This window comes from Oncorhynchus nerka, linkage group LG5 (assembly GCF_034236695.1).
Source record: "Oncorhynchus nerka isolate Pitt River linkage group LG5, Oner_Uvic_2.0, whole genome shotgun sequence".
Classification (NCBI taxonomy): Eukaryota; Metazoa; Chordata; class Actinopteri; order Salmoniformes; family Salmonidae; genus Oncorhynchus; species Oncorhynchus nerka.
In genome coordinates this window covers 40,230,496-40,251,301 of record NC_088400.1, presented here as the reverse complement: position 1 = coordinate 40,251,301, position 20,806 = coordinate 40,230,496, and the positions used below count along the sequence as shown (strand labels likewise).

The 20,806-nt window shown below is 42.9% G+C and overlaps 2 protein-coding genes across 2 annotated transcripts; one reads left to right on the top strand and one right to left on the bottom strand.

Moving 5' to 3' along the window:
- Nucleotides 1-213: 213 nt before the first annotated feature.
- noa1 (nitric oxide associated 1) lies at nucleotides 214-5,345 on the bottom strand. Its single transcript, XM_029659899.2, has 7 exons — nucleotides 3,944-5,345; nucleotides 2,450-2,614; nucleotides 2,031-2,245; nucleotides 1,308-1,439; nucleotides 977-1,093; nucleotides 745-862; nucleotides 214-631 (listed from the first exon to the last, which is right to left on the bottom strand). The coding sequence occupies exons 1-7, from the start codon at nucleotides 5,244-5,246 to the stop codon at nucleotides 399-401; spliced, it is 2,283 nt and encodes a 760-aa protein (XP_029515759.1). The 5' UTR covers nucleotides 5,247-5,345; the 3' UTR covers nucleotides 214-398.
- A 206-nt stretch (nucleotides 5,346-5,551) lies between these two features.
- LOC115129490 (DNA-directed RNA polymerase II subunit RPB2-like) lies at nucleotides 5,552-20,803 on the top strand. The gene is made up of 24 exons (XM_029659897.2): nucleotides 5,552-5,689; nucleotides 6,153-6,225; nucleotides 6,338-6,488; nucleotides 6,595-6,707; nucleotides 6,819-7,038; nucleotides 9,622-9,780; nucleotides 9,880-10,044; nucleotides 10,151-10,347; nucleotides 14,995-15,114; nucleotides 15,269-15,455; nucleotides 15,585-15,728; nucleotides 15,912-16,051; nucleotides 16,156-16,267; nucleotides 16,409-16,762; nucleotides 16,947-17,115; nucleotides 17,237-17,333; nucleotides 17,416-17,510; nucleotides 17,678-17,928; nucleotides 18,582-18,671; nucleotides 18,999-19,106; nucleotides 19,388-19,501; nucleotides 19,611-19,771; nucleotides 19,979-20,174; nucleotides 20,469-20,803. Exons 1-24 carry the CDS (start codon nucleotides 5,671-5,673, stop codon nucleotides 20,556-20,558), a joined length of 3,525 nt encoding a protein of 1,174 aa, XP_029515757.1. The 5' UTR covers nucleotides 5,552-5,670; the 3' UTR covers nucleotides 20,559-20,803.
- The last annotated feature ends 3 nt before the right edge of the window (nucleotides 20,804-20,806 follow it).

The window sequence follows — 20,806 nt, the reverse complement described above, 5'->3', positions numbered from 1 at the left end:
CCTGTACCATTTTCTGCTCTACATTTCTAAATGAAAAGTTGTCGGTGCGTGATTCCTTTACATTTCTAACATTTTCTGCAGTTACTAATACGTTTAAAAAGTATATTACGTTTCAAAATACTTTGAAAAAAAGTGATTCACTAAAAAGGTTCCTGACCTGCTGTCTAAATGGAAAGGAAGCAATGTAAATTGAAGCACAAGTCTACACATCGATAAACAAACACAACTGTTTATATGTAGGTTATTTATAATCGTTACATTTACAGACAATTTTACAAAACCCAGAGATGAAAAAAAAAATCCATAACGGAAAGTGCTGTATCACGAATAAATATCCAGTACTAAAAGCCTCTTGACATGAAAACCCTTGTTGCTCCATAGAGAGGTTGTTAAGCACTTCATTTGTTCTTCTTCACCTTGAGCCTCTCTGCTCCTTTGTAGGACAGGCTGGTGTCCACCAGGGCCTGGGGTTTCCTGGTCTTATAAGCAACAGACTTCTTGATGCGCTCTCCCTTCAGGTTAACGATGTTGGGGAGTAGAGGTGGACTCCTCAGGGAGAGCCCTGCACCCACTGGAGCATGGGCACGCAGCAGGAGACTGTTCCCCTCCACTCCTGTCACTGCCACCCATCCTAAGAATAGAATTTAAAAAATAAACATTTGGTAGCACTAGACTTTTGAAGAATACCAACCCTGAAACGTCTGGGTCGGCTGGTTGATCAATTTGTAATTATGTGTATATTACCTGCAGAGGAAAACTTGATATCAGCACTGGCTTTCTGATAACCCTGCCCCTTCAGCTCAAAATCTTGGGAGACAAGAGGGGGGAATTCCTTCATGCGTTCTTCTCCACCCATTGGTACCTATCCACACAGAGTTCTTCATGTTGATAACATTATTTGTAAACTTGTTTGTAGTACCATTTCAGAAAGAGCTTTTATGTCCATAACATAGTTAAGTAAGCAGCATCAACTTACTCCCAGCAGGATTTGACCAGCATGCTTCTGGTAAATGCTGTCAGCCTTGTCCAGACTGGTGATGTGAATCGGGACCCGGTTGGAAGCAATGACTGAGAACCAGCAGGACTTCTCACCCTGGGAAATGAAGATTACCTCTCAGTCAAAGACATAAGTCTGCACCACTGTTTCGATGTCACAGTTGAGCATGGTTATTTGTTATTAGGATCCCCATTAGCTGTTGCAGTAGCTACTCTTCCTGGGGTCCACACAAAACATGAAAGTGACATAATACGTAACATGAATAGACAAGAACAGCTCAAGGACATAAGCAACAATGAAAGGCATTCACCTGAAGGTAATCAATTCGGCCTAGAGCTCCCAGGAATAGCGACATTCCAGGTTTCAACACAAACGTCCTGGGCACGATGGCTTGTGTGGGCACCACCAACTTCACCTCCTGCTCTGTCAACAGATCGAGGACCTAACAAACATGAGAGGGGGGGGGGGGGTGAGATGAATGGATGGCATTGTTCTGTTCAACACTAGTTAGGGCTTGTCTTATAAGAAAACCTTTATGAATGGTTCAATGCAATAATAAACTAAACATAAATCTACTGCAGTGACACGCAAGTTGGTTGATCCATAAATCTGTTCCATTGTAAATGTATCCTGGCATCCCACTTGTGTAAATTATACTTCCAAACGTGATTTAGTAATAGGAGAGGAATAACAAGGGACTCCTTCTCCCCAGGGGATAAGCTAAGGAACTACTTTCATCTGCCAACTCACTAGCATCAGAAGGGAAACTTAGTCAAAGGGTATTAATTAGTCCCAAGTGTTCTCTCCTAGTGCTGGTAAACAGTTACATCATGATAACATGCAGTTTCAAGTGGATGCAGGGGTGTGTCTGAAATGGCACCCTATTCCCTATATAGTGCACAACTTTTGACCAATAGGTTGCTATTTTGGATAGATTCCAGGATTGTAATGAGTTGCAATCTATGAAATAATATGGGCAAAGTTTTAGCCTGGCACTAACAGTGGAGCCAAGAGCGAATAGGAAGTAGCTCACGTCATGCTCTTTCATGATGCCAGGGGTGTCATAGAGCCAGTGCGCGTCTTTCAGTTCGTTGAGCGTCAACTCCACTTCCGGAGAAGGGTTGGAAAGAGTACAGTCTCTCTCCTCCTTGTCAATCACATCCTCTCCGTAGGCCAGACTATCAGGATCAAACTCTATCAGGCCTCTGTTGGATTCTACGTTGGTACGGAACGTCCTCCCAATGCGACCTAAACCAACATAGGATTTTTAATAATTACCCTGCATTAAGAGTACAAATCTATAAGCAACAATGCAAGCCATTGAAAACACAGAAGACCAAGGGCTAAGCTGCATGGGTTGTCCAATTCCACCCCTTGGTACTTAGGCTACCCTGTTGGGGTTACCATCAGTTACCAACGTCGTGTCCCCAACAGCCAACACCAATCTCTTACCCACTAGGTAGCCCTGCTTGCTGAACTGCTCTAGTCTCTTGAGCTCCTGTGGAGAGAGATCACTCTCGGTCTGCTTGGAGGAGCTCTGGAGCCTCTCGGACCTCCTGAACATGCGATACGGGGTGGGGTTGATGATGGGGAACTTCAGGAGGTTCAGGGTTGTACCTGTGGATCATATTCAATTTCAAATACAATTTCAGAATTTGTTTTCAACATTTTAGAGAGACTAGAGCCTATACACAAACAGACATACTCTGAGTGTACAAAACATTAGGAACCTTTCATTACATAGACTGACCATGTGAATCCAGGTGAAAGCTATGATCCATTATTGAGGTCAGATGTTAAATCCACTTCAGTGAGTGTAGATGAAGGAGAGGAGGCAAGTTAAAGAAGGATTTTGAAGCCTCAGAAAAATGAGACATGGATTGTGTGTGTGTGTCATGCAGAGGGTGAACAGGCGAGACAAAATATTTAAGTGCCTTTGAATGGGGTATAGTAGTAGGTGCCAGGCGCACCTGTTTGTGTCAAGAACGGCAACACTGAGGGGACTCCCGAGTGGTGCAGTGGTCTAAGGCACTGGATCGCAGTTCTAGAGGCATCACTACAGACCCGGGTTCGATCCCAGGCTGTATCACACCCGGCCGTGATCGCAAGTCCCATAGGGCGGCACACAATTGTCCCAGCATCGTCTGGGTTAGGGGAGGGTTTGGCCGGTGGGGCTCATCGCACTCTAGCGACTCCTTGTGCCTGACCTCGGTCATCAGTTGAACAGTGTTTCCTCCTACATTGGTACGGCTGGCTTTCGGGTTAAGCGGGCGGGAGTTAAGAAGTGCGGTTTGGTCATGTTTCGGAGGATGCGTGACTCGAGCCCGTTGGGGAGTTTCAGCATTGAGACAAGATCGAAATTGGGGTGAAAAAGGTGGTAAAATACAACAAAATATTTGTTAAATTAACTGCATCGCTGCTGGGTTTTTCCACGCTCAACAGTTTGCCGTGTGTATCAAGAATGGTTCCCCACCCAAAGGACATCCTGGTCTACCACCCAAAGGACATCCAGACAACTTGACACAACTGTGGGAAGCATTGGAGTCAACATGGGCCAGCAATCCTTGTGGAATGCTTGACACCTTGTAGTCCATGCCGCGACGAAATTAGGCTGTTCTGGGGCGCAACTCAATTTTAGGAAGGTGATCCTAATGTTTGGTATACTCACTATAGGTGTTATTGGTTCAAGCTTTCCATCAATGTGACTGTAAAAGTTGTTTGAATGTAAAGCTTTTTCAAGACTTCTGATTACAGCAGCATAGAAAGGAGAGAGTTCCATAAATAAGCTCTACAACACTCAGACGGTCTGTGTGCTATCACAAGGTCATGAACTCAACAAAATAACCTATTCAACAAGAAGCTTTTTGTTCACGGTCTTGTTTGAGTGTTTGTAATGCATCTTATAGTGGAACTTTGGGTTACAGGCTGGGCAGAGCTCTATCTTACCAGGCCATGGAGATATGGTAGCTTTATGGATCACATCTGAGGCCCTGGATTTGCAGTAGTCGGACTCCAGTAGACTGTTGAACAGTGTGGATTTCCCGGCATTGGCTGTTCCTACCAGATACACGTCTCCCTTGTACTTCCACGACCTCTGAAGACTTGAGATGAGATTTTCTATTCCGTATCCCGTTTTGGCACTGATTAGGTGGGTATCTTTGATATTATCACTGGAAATGCCTACATCAGCACAGTACATGGAAAGCTGACGTTTAATCCTTTGCAAGTAGTTTTCAGAGTCTCCAGGAAGCAAGTCCACTTTATTACCCAGAACCACTATGTGTTTGTTTTCTCCAACAAGCTCTAGCAAGTCTGGTACTATGGAGTCTGGGATGTCCAGAAGATCCACAATCAACAGTACCAATGCTTTCTCTGATTTGACCCCGCGGACTATATCCCGATATTCCTCCTTGGACATCGTGACAGTCAATGCCTTTTGGTGGTGTGTGAGCAAGTAGCAACGTTGACAAATTGCCTTTTTCAATTCATCTTCCTCTAGCAAAAGTTTATACTTCTCACTTGGAAGATAGCCTGCCACATCAGGTGCAATGCAGTGCATGACTGCGCCACAGCCGTTGCAGCTGGTGTCACTGACAGGTTCCTCCATATCTGGTGTACCATAGATTCTCTGCTGTCCTTTAAGTTTCTTTTTCTTACTTGTTTCCTTGAGAGGGAACCCTACATCATGAAACTCGATGAGAGAATCAGGGCTCACCGTCTCCAGTTTGGTGACGGTCCCATCTTTCAATGACCGCAGCTGTTGCTCCAGAGTCCTCTGCTGCTTCTCGGAGCCTGACCTCGGCGGCAACCTCTCGTCTTCTTTGGAAATCATGGGGACAGCATTCACATGGAGCTGACCACGAAGTTGGTCAACGTGACTATTTTCTGGCTCAATGTAGTCCATGAAAACAAATTCCTCCTCTTTTTCTGGCTCTATGGAGGCGTGTGTCCCCTGATTTTTACATTTTTTACCCAGCTCTTGAGTTTCACCGCTTGCTCCTCTTGCAGTGCTGTAAAACCTGGTCATCCATGTGCCATTCAATACAAAAGGATGTGCCTGATGGAAACCGCTTCCTCCAAACACAGAAGTATACTGCCTTGGTAGAGCAGGTGATGATATCCATTTGGTCCTATGCTTTACAGATAGACATGGAACTGAAAGATGTCGAGAACATTTACAAGTAACAAGTTCACGTAACGGGACTTGCAACAATTTATACATCTTTACAAACGAATACAATTGAATCATACATTAGAAACCACAGTGAGATAACATAACCTTGAATAAAAACGCATGTGAGTCGCTGTTGCAAGAAACCATTAATATCCTGACAGGAACTTACGTATCCGGAAAGGCCGTTTATTTACGTTTACAACTATTAAGATTCGACATATAATATAATAAAACATATTGTTTGTTAGAAAACCATTGATCATTATAGTTAATATTAGATTAGAGTAGTAAATATATTTAGTTAACACTAATTTCTTGCACATTAAAATAATAACTTTGAAATAGGAAGTGACGTTCAGGCTTGACCATCGATATTTTATTTTGTGTGTTCATTTAGCAAAGTGTGTAACGGTAGACAGCGTTGAATCAGACACTGTTGATTATTTAAAAGTCGGTTTCTGCTTATTTATGCGAACACGAGAGGGAATCAGCAGTAACCATGTATGACCAAGATGAAGGTTTGTTGGTATTTCAGCCATTTGAGTCGAATGCGTTATTTTTTACATAATGTAGTTAGCTAGCTTGCTGCTAGCTATCTAGTTAGCATACAGGCTAATATGCGCTTCACCAAGAATAGATAGCTACAGTAGCTAGCGAGCATACTAGTGCTATGTAGCTTGCGAGGTTAACTAATTGCCTAGTTAATTAGTTGGCTGGTTTCACCAGACTAAACACCTAGCTATAATCACACTTTCAACTAGGCCTACTTATGAAAATCACATCATGTCATGTTGAATAAACAAAGTTAGCAAGTATTTGAGGTCTGCAGATTTAAAATACCTTTCTTTGTGTCTATCAGTTGTTGTGCTGTAGGAAACTCCATGAACTAGTTAGGGCCTTGGCTAATGTTATGTCACTGCGTCTATATGCACTTCTTTGATGTCTTTTCTGTAATCTGTTATCCAAATTCTGTTATCTCAGATATCCAATACGATGAGGATGAGGATGAAATCACCCCCGATTTATGGCAGGAAGCTTGCTGGATTGTTATCAGGTAAAATTATGCTCTTACCTATCTCTCCTATTTTTGTTGTATCCTCATGTAGCATACACTATGCAGTTTGCTTTTGTTCAAATAACACTATCCTCTCTGATGCGCCTTACAGTTCCTATTTTGATGAGAAGGGCCTGGTGCGACAGCAGCTGGACTCCTTTGACGAGTTCATCCAGATGTCTGTGCAGAGGATCGTGGAGGATGCCCCACCCATTGACCTGCAGGCTGAGGCCCAGCACACCTCTGGTGAGGTGGAGGATCCGGTGAGTGACAGACAGGCGCTTTCAGATCTTCTGCTTCATGTATTGCCTCTCTCTATGAGGGCACTTACTAATGCCCTGTTAACGCTCCCCTTTTGTTACTCTACAGCCACGCTACTTGCTGAAGTTTGAGCAGATCTACCTTTCAAAACCCACTCATTGGGAAAGAGATGGAGCCCCGTCGCCTATGATGCCCAACGAGGCCAGACTCAGGAACCTTACGTAAGTTTGCTCATTTGGGGCCATACTTTTATCACGATAAATCTCCCTTGCACATCATTTGCAACCTTCAGTGCTGCCTGTGCCAACTAGGGCCACATCTGTATTATACAGGTACTCTGCTCCACTGTACGTGGACATCACCAAGACCATCATCAAGGAGGGTGAGGACCAGCTGCAGACCCAGCACCAGAAGACCTTCATCGGCAAGATCCCGATCATGCTGCGCTCCACCTACTGCCTGCTCAGCGGCTTGACAGACCGTGATCTGTGTGAGCTCAACGAGTGCCCACTGGACCCCGGGGGCTACTTCATCATCAATGGGTCAGAGAAGGTAAAAGGAGAAAGAAAGTAGAGGGTAGACTTCAGGGCATATTCCTGTCTTTAATCTATGTTTCAATCTGGGTTGGGGAGTAACATATTATGAAAGAAATGTAATATGTTATGTTACCAGAAAAAATATTGTAATCAGATGACAGATAATTAAAAAAAAAAAAGTAATTCAGAAAATATGTTTGTGTAAAAAAATCTTTGACACCTTCCTGTTTTATCAATGATATGACATTCAAATCAGCATTGAAAAAAGGTGCAAGTTTAGGTTTGTTCTGCCTGAGTGAGTCTGACCACAAGTCAAAGACCACTATGATGACACACTAAATGCATTTGAAGGATCACAAGAAAAAAGCAAGAATAGGCTTCTGTAAGCTACAGTGGCTTCAGAAAGTATTCGCGCCCCTTGACATTTTTCCACATTTTCTTGTGTTATAGCCTGAATTTAAAATGGATTAAATTGAGATTTGGTGTCACTGGCCTACACACAATACCCCATAATGTCAATGTGGAATTATGTTTTTAGAAATGTTTACAAATGAATTAAAAATCAAAAGCTGAAATTAGTCAAAGTATTCAACCCCTTTTGTTATGGAAAGCCTAAATAAGTTCAGGACAAAACGTGTGCTTAAGTTGCATGGACTCTGTTTGCAATTGTAGTGTTTATCATGATTTACTTCATCTCTGTACCACACACATACAATTAATTATCTGTAAGTCAAGCAGGGAATTTCAAACACGGATTCAACCACAGAGACCAGGGAGGTTTTCCAGTGCCTTACTAAGACAGGCAAGTATTGGTAGATTAAAATAAAAAGCAGACATTCAATTTCCCTTTGAGCATGGTGACGTTATTTATTATGCTTTGGATCAATACACTCAGTCACTACAAAGATACAGGCGTCCTTCCTAACTACGTTGCCCGAGAGGAAGGAAACCGCTCAGGGATTTCACCATGAGGCCAATGGTGACTTTAAAACAGTTACAGAATGTAATGGCTGTAATAGAACTGAGGATGGATCAACAACATTATAGTTACTCTACAATACTAACTTAATTGACAGAGTGAAAAGAAGGAAGCCTGTACAGAATACAAATATTCCAAAACATGCATCCTGTTTGCAACCAGGCACTAAAGCAAATCTGCAAAAAATGTGGCTAAGAAATTAACCTTATGTCCTGTTTGGGGCAAATCCAACACATCATGGAGTACCATTCTTAAAATGTTCCAAGTATGGAGGTGGATGCATCATGTCATCGGCAAGGTATGCTTGTCATGGGGTATGCTTGTCATCGGCAAGGACTGGGGTATGCTTGTCATCGGCAAGGACTGGGGTATGCTTGTCATCGGCAAGGACTGGGGTATGCTTGTCATCGGCAAGGACTAGGGAGTTTTTTTGGGGGGGGCTAAAAATAAACTGAATAGAGCTAAGCACAGGCAAATTCTGGTTGTCTTCTTGCCAACAGACACTGGGAGAAAAATTCACCCTTCAGCAGGACAATAACCTAAAATGCAAGGCCAAATATACTCTGGAATTTCTTAACAAGATAACATTGAATGTTCCTGAGTGGCCTAGTTACAGTTTGGACTCAAATAGGCATGCAAGTCTATGACAAGACTTGAAACAATGATCGACAACCAACTTGACAGAGTTTGGAGAATTAAAAAAATAATCTGCAAATCTTGCACAATCCAGATGTGAAAAGCTCTTAGAGACTTACCCAGAAAGACTCACAGCTGTAATAGCTGCCAAAGGTGATTCTAACATGTAATGATCAGGGGTGTGAGTACTTGTGTAAATGAGATTTCTGTTTCATTTTCAATACATTTCATAGGATTTCTAAAAACAATTTTATTTTTGTATTTCAGGCTGTAACACAACAAAATGTGGAATAAATTGAGGGCTTAATACTTTCTGAAGGCACTGTATCTCTTTAAATGGTCCTACTGCTGTCGGAAATTTAAAGATGATCCAATTAGAATAAATGCTTGGCAGTAAGGACGACCGCAGTGGTGTAGCCTACAAAATCATAAACAGAGTAGGTTAATAAGTCCTTCATTTTTGGTTATGCTCAGGTAAAACAGTTTGGCTAATCTTTATTTCTATATTTACAAGTCCTATTCTTGAAGATCAAGGTGTATTAAATGAATTGGAATAACTAGAAATCTGACATACTTTGGTTTTTAATGTAAAGATATAGCCTAATCGTATTATTATCTGTGCTAGCAAGAAATGGGTTAGAAGAAGCCTACATAATCAACCCATAAAGTAAAATACCACCTCCATTTATGGCCAGCTATGTAAACTCTAACACTGATTTATCCTGCAGTAGATGTCGTTCAATTGGTAATATTCATTTTTGTCTTCTAATGCATCTTAAGGGGAAAGTCATCTGAAAGTAATCAGATTGTTACTGAGTTTAGGTAATCCAAAAGTTGTGTTACTGATTACAGTTTTGGACAGTTTTGAACTGTAACAGATTACATTAAGAAAGGAACCTAGCCAACCCTGGTTTTAATGAGTGAGCACTAACACAAGCTTTTGCAATTGGGCTATTGATAGGAATTGCCTTGTTTGGTTTGCAGGTCCTGATCGCCCAGGAGAAGATGGCCACGAACACAGTGTACGTCTTCGCCAAGAAGGACTCAAAGTATGCGTACACAGGGGAGTGCCGCTCCTGCCTGGAAAACTCCTCGCGCCCCACCAGCTCCATCTGGGTCAGCATGATGGCCAGGGGAGGACAGGTGAGAAACAGATATACCTGGTCCTAAATTTACTGGCAAATTTGCTACCGTCCCAGAGATTTACATGTCAGCATTTTGTTTTGTTGCTTTTTCTCCCAGGGGGTGAAGAAAAGTGCCATTGGTCAGAGGATCGTGTCCACTCTGCCCTACATCAGACAGGAAGTGCCCATCATCATAGTGTTCCGAGCCCTGGGCTTTGTGTCCGACAGAGACATCCTGGAGCACATCATCTACGACTTTGACGACCCTGAGATGATGGAGATGGTAAATCTCTTGTCTAGGATGTTCTAGATACAGGAAACACCACACACACATACACACACACACACACACACACACACTACTTATCTGATGTGCTGTGCTCCACCAGGTCAAACCATCCCTGGACGAGGCCTTTGTGATCCAGGAGCAGAACGTGGCGCTGAACTTCATCGGCTCTCGTGGTGCCAAGCCCGGTGTCACCAAGGAGAGGAGGATCAAGTACGCCAAGGAGGTGCTGCAGAAGGAGGTGCTCCCCCACGTCGGCGTCAGTGACTTCTGTGAGACCAAGAAGGCCTATTTCTTAGGGTGAGTATGTATTATGTTATATTAATGTAATGACCATGGAGCAGGCATTCCCAATCTGTTCCATTCCGGGGACCACCAATCACTTCAATAAGCTCTTGAGGACAAAATATTTTAGGGACAGATTGCAATTTATTGGGGGGAGGGGTAGTCCAAAATAGGGAAGGTTGGTCAAACTTTTTTCTCCTAGTTAATTTTTGCTCTTTTACAGGTTTTACTATATAATGTCTTCCATTCTATCCAAATGTCTTCATCCGCTTGCATGCACCCCTATATCAAGGTGGTGTGTCACTTCCTTTACGAACTACGCTTTTCCATGTGCTAACCTTCCCTGTTCCAAAGGTCAATACAGTCTAACGGTCTCTCCTGCCCTCTATCCACCATTTTAAAGTGACATTAGTGGTAGGTGGATCGTTTGTCCAGCTCTGCAGCAGGCTAACGAGCAATTATACCACATATAAAAGCATTCAAAGCTGCGTCAATGTTTAAATATGAATCCACAAGAAAAAATAGTAATATCAGATAGGCAGCGGACAGGCCAGGTGCATCATTCAGTGGTGGGAAAAAGTACCCAATTTTCATACGGTAATAAAAATACCTTAATAGAAAATGACTAGTGAAATTCACCCAGTAAAATACTACTTGAGTAAAAGTCTAAAAATATTTTGTTTTAAATGTACTTAAGTATCAAAAGTCTAAATCATTTCAGAATCATTATATTAAGCAAACCAGATGGCACAATGCCAGGGGCGCACTCAAACAATCCGATATATACAAACCAAGCATTTGTGTTTTAGTGAGTCCTCCAGACCAGAGACAGTAGGGATGACCAAGGATGTTTTCCGTGTGTGAATTGGACAATTTTTCTGTCCTGCTAACAAAGCGTTCAAAATGTAATGAGTACTTTTGGGTGACAGGGAAAATGTATGGATTCAAACATTATTTTCTTTAGGAAAGTAGAAGTTGTCAAATATAAATAGTAAAGTTCAGATACCCCCAAAAAACGACTAAGTAGTACATTACAGTATTTTTTACTTAATAAGTACTTTATACCACTGCCATCATTGCATGAAAGAAAAGTGATGACATGAAACGCACAACTAAGAAAGCTCCCCTGTTGATCTTGTTTAGGGACAATACAGTTATCTTACCTAGACTAGCCTACAACACCACAATGCAATGAATAATTGCATTATTGTTCTCAAGTGAGTAAAAAATCTACTATAGGCTGCAGTGAAAATGTCATTTGAATAACAGTGCAAAAGCTGTGTGATTAAAATGTTTAATCACATTTGGATCAGTTGTTGGTCTACTCTCAACAGTTTATAAGGTCTAGAAAGGCCTAGTAACAGGCCGGTTTGGCTGTATTTTTACTTCTGTTGCTGAATGTGCTCTCTGTAGATCATCCTTCTCCCAAGTCGTCCTACAATAACGTGGCCACATACGTCAGGAGTTTACATACACTTAGGTTGGAGTCATTAAAACTTGTTTTTCAACCACTCCACAAATGTCTTATTAACAAACTATAGTTTTGGCAAGTCTGTTAGGACATCTACTTTATGCATGACACAAGTAATTTTTCCAACAATTGTTTACAGACAAATTATTTCACTTATAATTCACTGTATCACAATTCCAGTGGGTCAGAAATGTACATACACTAAGTTGACTGTGACTTTAAACAGCTTGGAAAAATCCAGAAAATGATGTCATGGCTTTAGAAGCTTCTGATAGGATAATTGACATAATTTGAGTCAATTGGAGGTGTACTTCTGGATGTATTTCAAGGCCTACCTTCAAACTCAGTGCCTCTTTGCTTGACATCATGGGAAAATCAAAAGAAATCAGCCAAGAATTGTAGACCTCAACAAGTCTGGTTCATCCTTGGGAGCAATTTCCAAATGCCTGAAAGTACCACATTCATCTGTACAAACAATAGTATGCGAGTATAAACACCATGGGACCACACTGCCGTCATACTGCTCAGGTAAGGAGGTGCGTTCTGTCTCCTAGAGATGAACGTTATTTGGTGCGACAAGTTCAAATCAATCCCAGAACAACAGCAAAGGACCTTGTGAAGATGCTGGTGGAAACGGGTACAAAGTATCTATATCCACAGTAAAACGAGTCCTATATCGACATAACCTGAAAGGCCGCTCAGCAAGGAAGAAGCCACTGCTCCAAAACCGCCATAAATAGCCAGACTACGGTTTGCAACTGCATATAAGGACGAAGATCGTACTTTTTGAAGAAATGTACTCTGGTCTGATGAAACAAAAATAGAACCATTTGGCCATAATGACCATCGTTATGTTTGGAGGAAAAAGGGGGAGGCTTGCAAGCCGAAGAACACCATCCCAACCGTGAAGCACGGGGGTGGCAGCATCATGTTGTGGGGGTGCTTTGCTGCAGGAGGGACTGGTGCACTTCACAAAATAGATGGCATCATGAGGAAAGAAAATTATGTGGATATATTGAAGCAACATCTCAAGACAAATGGGTCTTCGAAATAGACAATGACCCCAAGCATACTTTCAAAGTTGTGGCAAAATGGCTTAAGGACAACAAAGTCATGGTATTGGAGTGGCCATCACAAAGCCCTGACCTCAATCCCATAGAAAATCTGTGGGCAGAACTGAAAAAGCGTGTGTGAGCAAGAAGGCCTACAAACCTGACTCAGTTAAACCAGCTCTGGGCCAAAATGCACCCAACTTATTGTGGGAAGCTTGTGGAAGGCTACCTGAAACGTTTGACCCAAGTTAAACAATTTGAAAGGCAATGCTACCAAATACTAATTGAGTGTATGTAAACTTCTGACCCACTGGGAATGTGAAATAAAAGCTGAAATAAATAATTATCTCTACTATTATTCTGACATTTCACATTCTTAAAATAAAGTGATGATCCTAACTGACCAAAGACAGGGAATGTTGACTAGGATTAAATGTCAGGAATTGTGTAAAATTGAGTTTGAATGTATTTGGCTAAGGTGTATGTGAACTTTAGATTTCAACTGTATGCTCCCGGCAGGCCTAGTTATTCAGGAATCTTAACACATGTTCGGCCTCCTCTCCAAGCCTAGTGGCTATTCCTCGCGCACCTAGAACCGAAAGCTTCACTATGGCGTAAATATTTATCATTTCACTTTTTAAAATGTGTTACCTTTTTTGTATGTGGCATTAACACAACCAGTCACAATGTTTTAATCTGATTAGGCTACTTCAAAAGTATCCTGTAGGAATGCGCAGATTAATCCAAAATATAATCCCAGCATCTGCAAAATTGCTTGACATTAACCAGGTTTCCAACCAACCTTTTTTATGCAGTAAAGTAGCCTACATGTTGGATAAAAAAATGCATGACAGATTAAATAAAATATGATCAACTTCACAGGGTAGAATTTCAGTGATGAGGTTCATGCTCCTTGCAATAAATATGGAGGGTCTTATTCTGGTGGCTTGATAAGTGATGCTTGGCTGCCATTTGACAAATGGAAATAATCTTGCATTTATGTCTATAATAATCTCATGTAGTAGGATATACCTGCACTGTATCTGCAACCTGTTGGCTAGCGTGCATGTACCAATACCAGAGTGGGCACGCACACCTACTCAACTTTTTTTGTGACGAAACCATCAGTAGAGTTGAAAATGCCATGGAAACCCATTTAACTTGTGTTTTTTTAATCAGTACATGGGGAATTTCGTCTCAAAGTATTTTTTATGTGCACTACGTGTTTAGGCACATACTTTTATCTGCAACAAGTACATTTTATGAAACCGCAACTCTGGGATGGGATAATGTACAAGGGTTTTCCCTCCAGAGCGCTCAAGACCTCAGACTGGGGTGAAGGTTCACCTTCCATCAGGACAACGACCCTAAGCACACAGCCAACAAGACAATGCAGGAGTGGCTTCGGGACAAGTCTCTGAATGTCATTGAGTGGCCCAGCTAGAGCCTGGACTTAAAACCGATCTAACATCTCTGGAGAGACTTGAAAATAGCTGTGCAGCCATGCTCCCCATCCAACCTGACAGAGCTTGAGAGGATCTGCAGAGAAGAATGGGACATGGATGTGTTTTCTGTTGAGATTGACGTAGTCTATTTATTGTGGTGTTGAAAACGCAAACCATGATATTGAAGTGCTCGTATTCGTATGTTTTGTTTATTGGTTGTGTGGTGCATTGGCACAGAAACCTGTTGGTGGGAAAAAAATGTTGTATATATTTTATATAATTATAAATATGGTGTAAAAATGTTGAAAATCTGATTCCACCCTAGCTGATCACTGTCTGCAAGCGGCTCTGATCGTGAAGTAATGAAACCAGCAGAGAGAGTGCGATCATCTGTGGTGGTCGGCGAATACCCATTATTACAGATGGATGACTGTTAAACGGTTTGCGTTGTGAAAAGTAATATAAAATTGTATATAACACTGCAATATGAAACTTTTTTTGATCTTATTACAAACTTTGTTGACCACAGGTTGAAACCACTGCCATAGAGATCGTGTAACTCACCAGGTCTCTGTTGGACATTCTTTATGTAATTCTACGGTTATGACGGCGTTCTGTTACTTCATGCAATGGTCTTTATGTTGTTGCCGGACGTATCGATGTAACTCGGTGGTGTATCTGTGTCTGTTTGCAGGTACATGGTCCACAGACTCCTATTAGCGGCCCTGGGCAGAAGAGAGCTGGACGACAGGGATCACTATGGCAACAAGAGACTAGACTTGGCTGGGCCGCTGTTGGCTTTCCTGTTCCGTGGGTAAGTCTTAAAGAAACACATCTATAAAATGTCTAGAAAGCTTTCATTTCAGATGTAGTGCAACTTTTTGTAAACCGCACTCCTATCCAAACTGAGCATTTGGTGAATATGTATGGAAGCTTTTTTATTTTTATTTATTTTTGGACCCATTTAGAATGTTCAAGAACCTGCTGAAAGAGATCCGCATCTACGCCCAAAAGTTTATTGACCGAGGGAAGGACTTCAACCTGGAGTTGGCCATCAAGACACGAATCATCTCCGACGGCCTGAAGTACTCTCTGGCCACGGGGAACTGGGGTGACGTCAAGAAGGCCCATCAGGCCAGAGCTGGTGTGTCCCAGGTAACACACAGGGCAGAAAACATCTGGTACACATCCCTATATAGTTACAGCTTAGCTTTCCGTTATGCTGCGAAAAGAGGATTTTGTTTATCGTCATTAAAAATTACAACATTCCTCGTCTGTTTTTAGGTGCTGAACCGCTTGACCTTCGCCTCCACCCTCTCTCACCTTCGTCGTGTGAACTCCCCCATCGGTAGGGACGGCAAGCTAGCCAAGCCCCGGCAGCTTCACAACACGCTGTGGGGCATGGTGTGTCCTGCTGAGACCCCGGAGGTATGCCCAATACCACTCCAAATCACATTTATGTTCCTTATCAAGGGGGTCAGTTGTTGTATGATGACAAATTGTAATGTTACCCACAAGGAGCTAAGCTCGCACTTACAATTGACATTGAAAGTGTTGTCCCTGCTTATTTTGTCCCCCATTTTTATGTCCCCTCCCTGTCTTATTTCCCAGGGTCATGCTGTAGGCCTAGTGAAGAACCTGGCCCTCATGGCCTACATCTCTGTGGGCTCCCAGCCCTCTCCCATCCTGGAGTTCTTGGAGGAGTGGAGCATGGAGAACCTGGAGGAGATCTCACCGGCAGCCATTGCGGAGTGAGTCCAGCAGATGGCAGCACACTGCTCTTTATTACTACAGAAAAACATTGTCAACCCATTTTATCTGCATTTTATGTTTTCCATTAATTCTACCCTAACAGTGCCACAAAGATCTTTGTCAATGGCTGTTGGGTGGGTATACACAAGGACCCAGAGCAGCTGATGAACACACTGAGGAAACTGAGGAGGCAGATGGACATCATTGTGTCTGAGGTAAGAGAGATAATTTTTCCAGATTTTCAGGACTTTTCTGACATTTTCATTATTTTATTATTAAATTAACCTACACATAAAAACCCAATATCCCCTTTTTCAGGTGTTCTATTTTCTCATACACTATTACCCGTTTTCTAGGTGTCCATGATCAGAGACATCCGAGAGAGGGAGATCCGCATCTACACGGACGCCGGGAGGATCTGTCGTCCTCTGCTGATCGTAGAGAAGCAAAAGCTGCTGCTGAAAAGGAGACACATCGACCAGCTGAAGGAGAGGGAGTACAACAACTACAGTTGGCAGGACCTGGTGGCCAGCGGCGTGGTGGAGTACATCGACACCCTGGAGGAGGAGACTGTGATGCTGGCCATGACCCCTGATGACCTCCAGGAGAAGGGCGTGGCCTACTGTTCTACATACAGCCACTGTGAGATCCACCCCTCCATGATCCTGGGAGTCTGTGCTTCCATCATCCCCTTCCCCGATCACAACCAGGTACAGCAACAACAACAAAATATGCTCCTAAAATAGGTTTTCTTATTGGGGCTGATTTGAATAGATGCAATGGCAAGAGACTGTTCATATCTATGCTATGAAACATCCTAAATTAAGATTTTTATCCATCCATTTGAACTGTAAATCAATGAATACACCCCCCCCCCCACCTTTTCCAATGTAGTCTCCCAGAAACACATACCAGTCTGCTATGGGTAAACAAGCCATGGGTGTGTACATCACCAACTTCCACGTGCGGATGGACACCCTGGCCCACGTGCTCTACTACCCCCAAAAACCCTTAGTCACCACCCGCTCTATGGAGTACCTACGTTTCAGAGAGCTCCCTGCAGGTGAGAGCTGGAGCGCTGCAGAATTGGCAGCCAATTACACTTTTTTTTAACTCTGACCTAAAAATGTCTGCCGTTTTTCTAGTTCTGGCTCGTTGAAATCCTCCATTTGTGCTTGGTTTAGGTATCAACTCGATTGTGGCTATTGCGGCGTACACTGGCTACAACCAGGAGGACTCTGTCATCATGAACCGCTCTGCGGTGGACCGTGGATTCTTCAGGTTTGTGCTGTGATTTGAAGACCTGCACTTTGCTGTGAAAATGACTTAAGAAAAAATGTGTAAATAAGTGTTTTTGTTTCAGGTCTGTGTTCTACCGCTCCTACAAAGAGCAGGAGTCAAAGAAAGGCTTCGATCAGGAGGAAATCTTTGAAAAACCCTCACGCGAAACCTGTTCGGGTACGTCCTAGGCATCTTGGCATCTTAAAAATGTAAAGGAGTCAGCCATTAAACCAGAGCCTATTTCCATCATCTCATACATTTTCCATCTGCAACTTCTATTAAATTGGCATTCATACAAAGAGAATTTCTCATTGAACAACCCAATGGTCCTCCCCTTCCCCCAGGCATGAGGCACGCCATTTACGACAAGCTGGACGATGACGGCTTGATAGCTCCCGGAGTGCGTGTTTCCGGCGAGGACGTCATCATCGGCAAGACGGTGACCCTGCCGGAGAACGACGATGAGCTGGACAGCACCAACCGGCGCTACACCAAGAGGGACTGCAGCACCTTCCTCCGCACCAGCGAGACGGGCATCGTGGACCAAGTCATGGTCACACTCAACCAGGAGGGCTACAAGTTCTGCAAGATTAGGGTATGTCCTGAGTCCTCTAGATTTTCCCAGCAGTGACATTTTGACAATGCGGGTAGTAGGCTGTAAAAATGTAAAAACAAACATGGTAACAAATTACTCCTGTTGACAGCTCTACTTCTCATTTGTCAAGTTTAGGGTAGGAATTACATCCACAGTAGGGGCAGGTTTGAATTAACCATGACTTGAGTTTCACAAGCAGAATTGTGTGTGTGTGTGTGTGTGTAACCTTTATTTAACTTGGCAAGTCAGTTAAGAACAAATTATTTCCAATGACGACCTACCAGGGAACAATGGGTTAAATGCCTTGTTCAAGGGCAGAACGACAGATTTTTAACTTGTCAGCTTGGGGATTCGATCCAGCAATTATTATTGGCCCAACGTTTCTAACCACTAGGCTACCTGCCCCCCCCAAGCCAAATCAGAGTTGTTGACAGATTGACTAAATAAAACATGGACTCCACTGATGGAATATTGCAACCTCTATCCTTACGTCACAGCTAGAAACACCCAGCGTTTTGCTACACCTGCAAATACCATCTGCTGTATGTGACAAATAAAGTTAGATTTGAAGGTTGAGGCCTCCTTACACATGCCACTCATCTGCCTACCTGTGGCAGGATTTAACTTGACTCCGTTTCTTTTTTTCTTGCCAGGTTCGCTCTGTTCGTATCCCCCAGATCGGTGACAAGTTTGCCAGTCGACACGGGCAGAAGGGTACCTGTGGTATTCAGTACAGACAGGAGGTGAAGTATTAGACATGTTCCTCATGCCTCGTCTACCGACTCCTCACTAGACTACACAGTGTGTCATTTGAGCCAGGCTGTCTGGTCAATTGTCTAGAGACGTATTGTGTTTAGACTGAACATAAATACAAAAACAAAGGTCTCTTCACAGGAAATGCTAAGCAACATCCCAGAAGGAGTATGTACTATAAAACTGATTTGAAATATAACATGGAAGAATGTGCCACGTTCCTGTCAGAGGATATCCCTTAGATGAACTGGTTCCGAAAATTGGAACCCACGTGCAGAGGTCTTTGTAAAGTCCATTGTTTCCGATGCTTTCCGCAGGACATGCCCTTCACTTGCGAGGGAATTACCCCAGACATCATCATCAACCCCCACGCCATCCCCTCTCGTATGACAGTCGGCCATTTGATTGAGTGCCTGCAGGGCAAGGTACTGTCGCCTGTCTGACTCCTCCACCCACTTCAACTTTTACTCCCTTTTACTAGACCTCTTAATGTGACCGTAAAGTGATCATAAGTAAAAACCAATAGGATTGTCTGTCGTCTAGATTTAGATATTTTACAAATGACAAAGGTCAGCGAGAATTTGTTAAATAAAAAAATCAAGCAGAGCATTTTTTTTTTTTTTAGACGTTATGTAAATCAAGTGTTGCGGATGGCAGTTATCTTGTAGCAACGTTTCCACCTTCCCGCCCTCCTTTCACCTTGTAGGTTTCAGCCAACAAAGGGGAGATTGGTGACGCCACGCCTTTCAACGATGCGGTCAATGTGCAGAAAGTCTCCAACCTGCTGTCTGAATACGGATATCACCTGAGGGGCAACGAGGTCAGGATGCCAGCCTCCTTTACCATTCACATCCTACTTTTCTATAGTAGCTACTTGACACTAGTCTGTCTAGAGATTCCAATTGACTGGCTTCATCTTTCCCCTCTAGGTGTTGTACAACGGCTTCACCGGCCGTAAGATTACCTCTCAGATCTTCCTCGGTCCCACATACTACCAGCGCCTGAAGCACATGGTGGACGATAAGATCCACTCTCGGGCCCGAGGCCCAGTCCAGATCCTCAACAGACAGCCCATGGAGGGCAGATCACGGTAAGAACACTAATAATTATTTAACGTTGGACTTTTTCCCCTTTTATGGCACTATGTGAGTGCACTGGGTATGCATTTCTGAGCTCGTATTCATAAAGCGACTTTTTAGATTATAATAAAAGCACTAGATCCTAGATCAGATGCTTTGTTAATACAGGCCCTGATTTTGGCCCACTTTACTAACCATGCTGTCATCTGTCCACCCAGTGACGGAGGTCTTCGTTTTGGGGAGATGGAGCGCGATTGTCAGATAGCCCACGGCGCAGCTCAGTTCCTGCGTGAGAGGCTGTTCGAGGCGTCCGACCCCTACCAGGTCCACGTCTGCAACCTATGTGGCCTCATGGCCATCGCCAACACCCGCACGCACACCTACGAGTGCAGGGGCTGTCGCAACAAAACACAGGTACGTGTCAACACCACCACCAGTGTCCCTGTTATCCCTGTTTTTATTTTATTAGTTTATTTCATTTCACATTTATTTAACATGGTTTATGCTTAGGTCGGTCTATTAATTTGTTGTTACTACCTTTTATTACAGTAACTATGCCAATTCTGATTCTAACTACAATACATTATAGTGAAATGTGTCCTATAGATTAGTGTTCAAAAATGACTAGCCTATAAAAAAATCTTGACTCTGTGCCTCTATAGCCTTAGTTTTGTTGATTTAAGATAATATACAATGTAACCTTTTCAGATCTCCCTGGTCAGAATGCCGTACGCCTGCAAGCTGCTCTTCCAGGAGCTCATGTCCATGAGTATCGCCCCTCGTATGATGACCAGTTAGGAGCACTACCCTTTGAGTCGACTGGAATTCAATTATGTGTGGAAGGAATGTCGAGGACATCACTTATCTCTACAGTGGAAGAGCTGGAGAAACAGGAGACTGATTTTAAAACTAAAAGCAACAGTCAACTTGTTTTGATGCTAATGGTCAGGCTTGTGTTTTTGTTGTGATATCACAGTTTTGGAAAAGAAGGAAGATTTTCTGTTATTTTTGTAAAACTAGAATAAATGTTTAATGTGCTGTCACAC

Coding starts and splice junctions, on each gene's coding strand:
- noa1 (XM_029659899.2), bottom strand. CDS start 5,246: ATGATTCAATTGTATTCGTTTGTAAAGATGTATAAATTGTTGCAAGTC. Junction 1,094..1,307: donor GCCGAATTGATTACCTTCAG/GTGAATGCCTTT, acceptor TTCATTTCCCAG/GGTGAGAAGTCCTGCTGGTT. Junction 632..744: donor TATCAAGTTTTCCTCTGCAG/GTAATATACACA, acceptor TTCTATTCTTAG/GATGGGTGGCAGTGACAGGA.
- LOC115129490 (XM_029659897.2), top strand. Junction 10,045..10,150: donor ACCCTGAGATGATGGAGATG/GTAAATCTCTTG, acceptor GTGCTCCACCAG/GTCAAACCATCCCTGGACGA. Junction 17,511..17,677: donor CTCACGCGAAACCTGTTCGG/GTACGTCCTAGG, acceptor CCCTTCCCCCAG/GCATGAGGCACGCCATTTAC.